This window comes from Coptis chinensis, chromosome 9, assembly GCF_015680905.1.
Source record: "Coptis chinensis isolate HL-2020 chromosome 9, ASM1568090v1, whole genome shotgun sequence".
Taxonomy (NCBI): Eukaryota; Viridiplantae; Streptophyta; class Magnoliopsida; order Ranunculales; family Ranunculaceae; genus Coptis; species Coptis chinensis.
The window spans coordinates 64,192,353-64,202,032 of NC_141464.1; the positions used below are offsets into that span (position 1 = coordinate 64,192,353).

Consider the following 9,680-nt stretch of genomic DNA (forward strand, 5'->3'; position numbering starts at 1 on the left):
GACAATACTCATTGAGATTGTGAATGTCATATAGAGAGCAGCTTTACCCCGTAGGGTTTAGAAACAACTTACCCAACTCAGATTTTAACCCTCGTTGGAATGTTCTCCTCTTTCTTGACAAAATCGACTTATTAAACAACACCATTTTCTAAAATGATGATTTTGGAGGGGAAAACAGTTGATTTTGACCTCCAAAATGACCTCCACCAAGCTGCTTGGTGGAGACAGCGTGCGCGCTGTCGAGATCTTTCCGAATTGAGCTCACACGCGTGATTCAGAGAACCGTAGCCAAAGTTATGGCCAAAATACCAAAACACATCCTAATTACTATGTATAACTCCTAAGTTATAGATGCTAACATGCAAATAATCACTCATTCGGTAATATATATGCTAAACATGTGACTTAGATATAGATATATAGATAACCATGCAAAACAGTTCCATTTGTATGTATATATACATTAATATGTAATTCATGACCAGTTAACCGCATATATATATTCACATGATTCATGCATAATTCTAGGCTAATACGTAAATAATAATCCATAAATTTTTCCTAATACTATATACATGGCATACATGCAGAAAAAACATAAAAAAAAAAAAAAAAAAAAAAAAAAATTACAATAATATCAAAATTTGGAACCTCAGAAGCTTCCCGCTTTTTAAGCCCTTGAGAACTGAAACAAACGCGTTTCAATTGCCGACGCGATTAATCCCAAAGGATTATCGAATTTTTCAGGTACAGGGCCGATATTTAGGCTGCTTGCACACTTCGACCACAGGTGCACGCGTGTCAGTTAATTCAGAATGATTTCAACTTTTTACAGCACTCTTATAATCGCCTGCAATGATGTTTCCCAGTCCTAACTTTTGGTACCTAGAAGTGGAACAAAAAATTTGTGAGTGAACAGGTCTATTGCGAGGTAAAAATACGAATTTGAACAAAAAAAAAAAAACGTAAACGAACGAAAAGGAAAGAAAGGAAGAGAATGGGAGTTCCCCCTTGATGCAACTTCCGATCTGTAGCACAAGTTCTATGGCTTTAGCCCGGCAGCGGCGCCATTTGATATATGCTTGTTTACTACTACTTAGAGGTTTGAACTCTCTAAATTGATGCAAAAGCACTCAAAGTTCCTTACTCACGATCTTCGTTTCGTAGAGTTGGAATAAGGATTCGAACTAACCTAAAGTTTAGAACAACTACAAATTGGATGTTACAATAAAGGGAACTAAAGAGTAAGGTTATAATATTAATGCTAGGTTTTCCTTCCTACACAAACATTAAGAAAGACATTAAAGTTTGAAAACATGCACTTAATACCAAAATAGAGATTTGAAAGAAAAGGTGGAGAGTTAATCCTCCTCATGTAAAACTATCATTAGTTGTTGATTTGAAAAAGGTTATTTGATCCTTCCTAGACTCATAGACAAGCCCCTAATGGAAGTAAAGATTTGATCCCTAGCATGTATGGCTCACTTAAGAGCTCACACATACTAGCAAGTGGAACTAAGCAATGACTTATCTCTAAGCTCATTGCTTTGATTCCTAACTAGACACTACACCAACTATCATTTTGGGATAAGGTGTAGAGCTAGTTGTTCTTCCTAACAACCTACCAAACCAACAAAAATTGATTTACCCTCACATGAGTTGGATTAACTCCCCAAAAGGGAAGTTAGTTCATGATCCTTGGGACAAGGATTTATAAACTAAAAAAACAAAAGAGAGATAGAGAAAGGAAGAAGATAAACAATCAAACTCACTGATATATTTATTTTCTAGAAGAAAACAAGTGTTTCCTCCATTAAAACTATTACAAGTTTCTTACAAAAACTAAAAACTAACTTATGATTTTTTTCACTAAGGAACTAAAATAATGCCATGTGAGGAAAATAAGTCAAGGGAGTAAATGGAGTGTCCCCCACCCTTGTCTAATTTCTTCTCCATTTGAGAGAAATCTCATTTCCTCCCACGTGAATCATCAAACCACATTAATTCATTTTTATCCACCACATTAAAACAAAGTGACACCTTGCCTTTTTTTCACTATTAACACCTAATCTAATTTATTACATGCAAGGTGTCAACTTTGCACCAATAATTTGTTATTTTTGTCTTGACATGCTCCATGATTGATGACTCATCCAATCTTGTGGCCCCGCATAGTGGGCCCATGTGCGATCGATGGCGGTCCGTTATTTTGGCGGTTTTACAACTTCCCCTATCGTAAAGTTTATCGCCCGATTATCCGAAAGCAGCTCTCTTTGTCGATTCGAGTCCCGGTTCAAGAGGTAGGAGCTTTGGAAGTTTGATGCTTACGTGCGGATTGGGAGAATTCATATATACGCCCCTCGTGCTTTATTATTCGAGTTTAACCAATATTTCCATGTTTACTGCAAATACCTGCAAAAGTATGAAAACATATTTATTTCATGATTATTAAACACATAATTAACCAAATTTATATGTCTCAATGGGGTTTCATAATACACTTTTGGGTGCTTATCATCAGGGTTGCCCCCAATTTGATTCGGACATACATTCCGCGAAGGGCTCCTCCCCCCCGCTCTCTTTATACAGCTGTGAAGCTAGTCAGGGTTGCCCCTAGTTTGATTCGACATATATCCGCGAAGGGGGGCTCCTCCCGCTCTCTTTTTACACATTGTGAAGCTAGTCAGGGTGGCCCCCAGTTTGATTCGGACATAGAATCCATGCAAGGGCTCCTCCCCCGCTCTCTTTATACAGCTATGAAGCTTAGCAGGGTTGCCCCCAGTTTGATTTGGACATACAGTCCGCGAAGGGCTCCTACCGCCCGCTCCTATTTATACACTTGTGAAACTAGGCAGGGTTGCCCCCAGTTTGATTCGGACATACAGTCCATGAAGGGCTCTTCCCCCCCGCTCTCTTTATACAGCTGTGAAGCTAGTCAGTGTTGCCCCCAGTTTGATTCAGGCAGATAGTCCGCGAAGGGATTTTCCCACCCGCTCTTTTTGAACAGCTGTGATGCTTGTTGGGGCAATTATACTCACTCCAAAATTGATTATTTATTATCTATTGCTGATTCGATTGAAAGAAGTGCATGTTTATTTCATAGACATAATAATAAACAATACAAATAGTGCGCTATCATAAGCTCGTTCTTAAATATGTCATACGAAAAGACTAAGCACAGACCCAAGACATGAAACTTTTTCAACATTCTGATATTCCACGGCCTCTCTATCTTTTCCCCTGTCATAGTCTATAATCCATAAGTTCCAGAGGTACCCTTCTTACTGATGAGATAGGGTCCTTCCCAGTTTGGCCCCAACTTTCCTTCGTTTTCTTTCTTGGTGGCGAGTAACTCGTCGCAGCACATAGTCACCCACCACGAAACTCCGTGGCTTAACTCGTTTATCATATTGTCTCTGTAGAGTCCGATGGTATTCCTCCAACCGAAGGCGGGCTATCTCTCTTCTTTCTTCGATAAGATTCAAATCCACAACTAATATTCTCTCATTCAGTCCTCTTTCAACAGCCTGAGTTCTGGTTTGTGGATTCTATCATTTCCACTGGTATGATGGCCTCTACTCCGTACGCCATTGCGAATGGTGATTCATTAGTGGATGTTCTCGGTGTGGTCCGATATGCCCATAGCACATGACTTAACTTGTCTGCCCATGCACCCTTCCTCTCCTCCAACTTTCGCTTTAAATTGTCCATTATTATTTTGTTTGATGCTTCTACCTGTCCATTTCCCTCAGGGTTGTAGGGGGCTGAGAACCCTTGCTTTACCTTAAATGCCTGAAGAAACTCTCGCACCTTTCCCCCGGTAAACTGAGTTCCATTGTCCGCGATGACTGTATGTGGTGACCCGAACCTGCATATGATATTCTCCCACAAAAACTTCTTCACATTTTCTTCTTTAACTTGTTGCAAAGCCACGCCTTCCACCCATTTGGTAAAATAGTCAGTAGCGGCTAACATAAATCTCCTTTTACCGCTCGCCATGGGTAGAGGTCCTACAATATCCAGTCCCCACATGGCGAACGGCCATGGGCTGAACACATTTTGCAATGGCTCAGCTGGTGAGTGTATGAATGAAGCAAATCGTTGGCATTTCTCGCATTTCTTGGCGTACTCTGTGGCGTCTCTTTTCATATGTGGCCAAAAATACCCCTGTGATATCAACCTATGAGTTGTAGTTTGCCCTGCAGAATGACTCCCTCAATCTCTTTCGTGAACCTCTGCCAGAACTTCTTGCACCAGCCGTGGACCTATACATTTTAGCAATGGTCCGTTGAAATTTCTCCTGTATAGTTCACCTTCCAGCAATGTGTACCTCTGACTCAGCTGTTCCATCCTTCGCCTGTCCTGTTTATTCTCTACCTCTACTCCCTTCAAGAAAGTCTTTATCGGTTCTATCCAACCCTGATCCCCCTCGGTAGTGAGCCAAACCCCATCCTCATCTGATGTACTTGGCTTGCTCAACACTCTAACTTCAATAGACCGACCCTCTAATCCAAGAAAAACTGCCGCCACATAAGCCAAAGCATTGGCGTGTCTATTCTCTCCGCGGCCCAGATGGGCAAACTGTATTTTGTCGAACTTGCTTGCCTTTCGCTGTAGGACCTCAAGGTATCTCGCCATCCGGGGCAGCGAGCCACAAACCCTCCATTCACTTGACAAACTACCAAATTGGAATCTAAGAAAACAGACAACTCATTCACCCCCAGATCTTTGGCCAAGTCTAATCCATCTATCACATCTTCATATTCATACTTATTATTTGAAGCCGCGAACCCCAATTTCATAGATAGCTCAAGGCAATTGTTCTCAGGAGTCACTAACACGACCCCTATTCCATTTCCTGTATCCGTAGCAGAACCATCTGCGACAACTCTCCACCCATTGCACATATCCCAAGGATCACGACTGACCTCCCTTTCAGATTCCATTACCATTTCCTCTCCCCAAGTGGGATCCTCTGCCAGAAACTCCGCCACGGCTTGTGCCTTTTCCGCTGTTCTGACTTGGTATGTAATCTCATAAGAACTGAGCAATACCACCCACTTAAGCATCCTACCTGACTTCTCAGCCTTCAACGCTTGTTTGAGAGGCAAGTTTGTTACTACCACCACAGAATGAGCTTCGAAGTAAGGCTTCAATTTAAGAGCTGAAAATATCAAAGCCAAAGCATATTTTTCAATCCTACTGTACTGGGTCTCTGCATCCAGTAGGGTTTTGCTTTGAAAGTAAACTGGCTTTTCTATCTTGTCGATCACCCTCACCAGAATTGAACTTATAGCATACTCACTAACACCAAGATACAAATGCAACTTTTCTCCCTGTTCCGACCATGATAGCAAGGGTGCCTGCCCTAGGTAGCTTTTCAACTCTTGAAAGGTTCCTTCGCATTCCGCGGTCCAATGGAAATCAGGAGTTTTTCTCAGCAAGCGGTATAGAGGCCGGCATTTGTGTAAAGTCCTGAATTCTTATTAAGGGTATTTTTGTAAATTTCATATTAAATCTAGGGTCATTATGTAAATTGGTCGTCGGGTTTATTTTTCAAACGTACGTAACTGGATGAAACTTAACTCCGACTCCTAAGTCACGTTAGGTAAGCGACCATAGGCGAAAATTTGGCAAAAATGTCGGTTAAGCGGCTTTTCTCGGTCGCGAAGGCGAAGCGAATGTTAACGACTACACGCATGAGTGGGTTATTGTTATAGCCTGCGGTGAGATAGAATATAGAAGATTTAATTTAGCGGGATGGGCCGGAAAAATGATTACGATGCGACGTCAAACAAGTTGGCGGTTAGGAGTATTAGGACCTTAAGCCCAATTGGGTCATATTGGGCTTGGGCCTTGACCGTATCGCACTAAACCAAAAATAGGCCCAAAACAGAAATCGCGAAAATAGAAATCGCATCTCTTCTTCCCCAAATCGCAATACTGAAAACCTAGGAGAGAGAAAACTTCTTTCTCCCAAATTCAACCGATTTCACCCAAAAATTTAAACCCCCAAACCTTAGAAACCGTGAATTCGAGTGTGGAGATACAAAAATTACTGGAAGTTCGCCGGATCGCAGAGAACGGTGAGTGCGATTTCGTATCTATTTGATAATTTGATTTAAATGTTGATGGAATTCGATATCTCGATTGTAACTGAGTGTATTGGGGGTGTTGAAGGTCGGCAGTAGCAGTTGGACGAGCTGGAGTGGCGTGAAACAGTGGTGGAGCCAAAAATTCTTGGAGTGCGTCGGGTTTTCGCGAAAGGTGAGTGAATTTCGCCTACAAATCAATAGTGTAAACTCGATTTCGAGTTCATTAGTGGTATTGGAAAGAAAAATGATAATACTAATTGGAATTGGTTGTTGAATGTCGGCAGTAGCTGGTTTGGAGAGGAGTGAGTTGAGCGATATCGGTGGAGCAGCAAGCTAGGAGCGATTGTGGTTGCTGACTCGGTAAGAATTTTTAATATTCAATCTATTTTAGAGCATTGATGCTAGTTCACACTTGTTTAAAAATCACGTCGAGTATCGAGTGAGTGAGAAAGAACACCCACTTAGTATTATTGGATTAAATGTGAATTGAAGAGTGGAATTTGTTGTAGTTGGAGTTGGGAAAAATCGTAATAGTTAGTAGGATTGATAGATATGATTGGCGTTGACGCTGTCCCACGCCTTGACTTGAAGAGTCTGTCGAGTAAGTGATGCGAAATGGCCTCGTAGCTCTGATGCTAACGGTAGTTAGATGGAAATTTAACCGGAAACAAAATTTTAACGTCGAGAAAGAATTACCATGCTATCTACAATATTCAACGTTAGCATTATTATTAACGTTAGTATTATTCAACCCGCTTAGTAATATTCAACGTTAGTATTATTAACGTTGAGAAAGAATTGGGTTTTGATGCTATCTACAAAACCAAATCCTTAGCGTCGAGATTCTTTTCGACTTTCGTAGATAAGAATTTTCTCGTTAGTTTGATAAACTCTAACGACCGCCGTATACATCTGATGTTATAGGAGTGATCTCGAGTGAATTTGATTAAGTGGGCTTGAAGAGAACGAAGCTTGCTAAGGTAGGAACCTACATACCAGTATATAACCTGCTTATTTTCATGCATGATTTGAATTGTTTAACTAGGAAATAGATAGTTGTGTATCAACCATGCATGTATATATGATATTCATGTTTTGCATTGTATTTCCTCGCTATAAACTATATATATATATATATATATATATATATATATAGCTTTTCGTGAAAATGAGTTTTCTCAGAAAATCGGGGTAGCGAGGGATTGTTTCCGGGTTAAAAGTGAAAAACTGGTTTTGGGAAAAGTTCAAACTTGTCTCGAAGACGAGAGATGGATTTTGTAATCGCGGGTAAGGATTACCCGGTTGTTTGTAACTAGGTGCGAGGTTCTTGTTCCCTTTGATGGTCGTGTTATTTTTACGATGATTCGCGTTTGGGAATCATCGGTTGTTATTTACTATGACCTCCCGTTTGGGGAGTCATAGGTTGTTCTACTCGATTTCGGAAAATCGGGAACTCATACCTATATAATCAACAGCTTTAAAAAGAAAACTAGATATGTAAATAGAGTATTTGAAAACAATCGGTAATAATGGTAGTATATATATATATAGATATTACTATGTTTATCACGAGGGATTTAGAAAAGGAACTGTGAATTCCTATAAAGAAGGAACCGTTGTCGCATTTCCTCGGTTTAATCTAGATTCCAACTGTGGTGTACACCTTCGAGGTGGTGGGCCACCTTTAAAGGGATGCATCATGGATGTAGTCCGAATTCCTTTTCCACTTTTCTAGATAACCATGCTTATGCGCGGTCACGCCAGTATGGTGATTAGCTTGTGTGGGGTTACATATTACCTCGATGAGGTTTAGGCGGGAGTGAGAGTTTAGTCCACTCCTCGATGTGTGGGATCCCGAAAGCAGTCTGCGGTCCGAACGGTTGACCACCGTAAGTTAGGTGACGTTCCCCATATGGGGTTAAGTAGTCACAGGCCCCACCGAGCCCTAAAAGCTTTGGGGATTTTGTGTGTACTGAACACAACAACGCATTTCATCTCCCCTCCACCCGGTAAAATCAGGAAAACAACGGTGCATGGTTCACACTGGGAAGTACTGAACCGAGATTGCCTGTGACTGGGGCTGAGTACCAGTCGTACCCTCACCATTCTAATAGGATGCAGCGGTCACAATAGTTGTATGATGATTGTGAAAACTCTATTTTAAATATCAATGAAGCATGTCGAGATGATTTCTGCTAGTTAGTGATGTATATATACATAGTCACAATATTTGAATACTATTATAGAAACCCTGCATGTTTCAAATGTTTTCTATAAGTAGACTATTTATTGGCTATGTGCGTTTTCTTCGCAGGCATAGTTGTTTGCTCATCCTACTTTAACATTTCGTCACGGCCGAGCGGTTCGCGAGGAGGCTTTTCCTAACCCTAAATCTTATGGGGATTTAGGAGGATTCCCCACGCTTGACGGCGAGAGACGAGTCAAGTTTATATTTTGGGCCGTATAGAGATAAGCTAGGTTATTCTTTGTCAGTATATAATGAGCATAGCTCTTTTCTTTTTAGTTGTATAGTAAGAGGCTAGTTCATTTGGTTGTATATATGGTGAGCTAGGCCATTTTGATGTAATATTTGATGTATTTAAGTAGCGCTTATACTTTACATAGTTGGTGGATGGGATTTGATGTTGTTGGAAGGTTGTAGTTAGGATTTCCGTGTTTATGACAAGTTATGACAGTTTATGACAGTTTTAGGGTTTACTTAATGTCGATCAAACAAAGGAAACTCTGCCGAAATTTCGGTAGAATCGGGATAGGTTTTCGAGATTCATTCCACGCCCTCATGGGTCTCGGCGTGACAATTTGTCCGATGACTTGAAATGAATCTATTAAGTGCGGCGACTCTCCCAGCCAGCCGTTGTACTTCCTTCACATTCTGTGGAGATGGCATCTCTATCAACGATCGAATCTGCTCTGGATTCGCCTCTATTCCGTGGTGGGTGACTATGTAGCCTTAAACTTTTCCTCGTTACCTCAAATGTGCATTTCGATTGAAGTTTCAAACATGCTTGCGCCAGATGCCAAAAAGTCTCATGGAGGCCTTCTAAGTGTTCCTTTTCCGACATGCTTTTTTCCACCATGTCGTCAATGTTCCTTCTAACGCGGTCTCCCATCCTATCCGGACCTCGGCTCTCTCCTCTGTACGCTCCTTTCTCTCTTTCCTCTATTCTACTTTTTCCCTTGCTGTCATCTCGGTCGACGATCTGCACTGCCTTCCCTGATCTCTTCTGTTCCTTCGCATTTCTATGCATTATATCCTCGTAGCATATGTATTTTTCTACCTTTGGATACATAGCATGCAAAGAAGTGATTTCGATTTTGGAAACCGACTCATGAACTCTAGTTCCCGCCCTCAAGCCGTGCTGGAAGGCTATGACCGCGGTATGTTCCTCCAAATTTTCCACCCTCAATGTCTCCTCCTTGAACCTACACAGAAACTCTCTCAATGACTCTGCGGACCTTTGTTTTATGTTGAACAGAGCTGCGATGTCAACCACCCTTCTTCTCTGGTGTATGAAGTGATCAACAAACGCGCGCTCCAGTTCTTCAAACCTTTTGATGCTCGCT

At 41.2% G+C, this 9,680-nt stretch overlaps 1 protein-coding gene and 1 long non-coding RNA gene across 2 annotated transcripts; one reads left to right on the forward strand and one right to left on the reverse strand.

Annotated features, from left to right (window-relative positions):
• Nucleotides 1-4,215: 4,215 nt before the first annotated feature.
• Nucleotides 4,216-5,406, reverse strand: LOC147477318 (uncharacterized). The gene is made up of 3 exons (XM_086585971.1): nt 5,310-5,406; nt 4,598-5,164; nt 4,216-4,505 (listed from the first exon to the last, which is right to left on the reverse strand). The coding sequence occupies exons 1-3, from the start codon at nt 5,404-5,406 to the stop codon at nt 4,216-4,218; spliced, it is 954 nt and encodes a 317-aa protein (XP_086442097.1).
• Nucleotides 5,407-5,941: 535 nt separating this feature from the next.
• Nucleotides 5,942-6,443, forward strand: LOC147477319 (uncharacterized). The gene is made up of 3 exons (XR_015208357.1): nt 5,942-6,086; nt 6,181-6,267; nt 6,380-6,443. It is a non-coding gene; the product is annotated as an uncharacterized LOC147477319 (long non-coding RNA).
• The last annotated feature ends 3,237 nt before the right edge of the window (nt 6,444-9,680 follow it).

Coding starts and splice junctions, on each gene's coding strand:
- LOC147477318 (XM_086585971.1), bottom strand. CDS start 5,406: ATGCGAAGGAACCTTTCAAGAGTTGAAAAGCTACCTAGGGCAGGCACC. Junction 5,165..5,309: donor AGTTGCATTTGTATCTTGGT/GTTAGTGAGTAT, acceptor TGATATTTTCAG/CTCTTAAATTGAAGCCTTAC. Junction 4,506..4,597: donor CTACAGCGAAAGGCAAGCAA/GTTCGACAAAAT, acceptor TTCTTGGATTAG/AGGGTCGGTCTATTGAAGTT.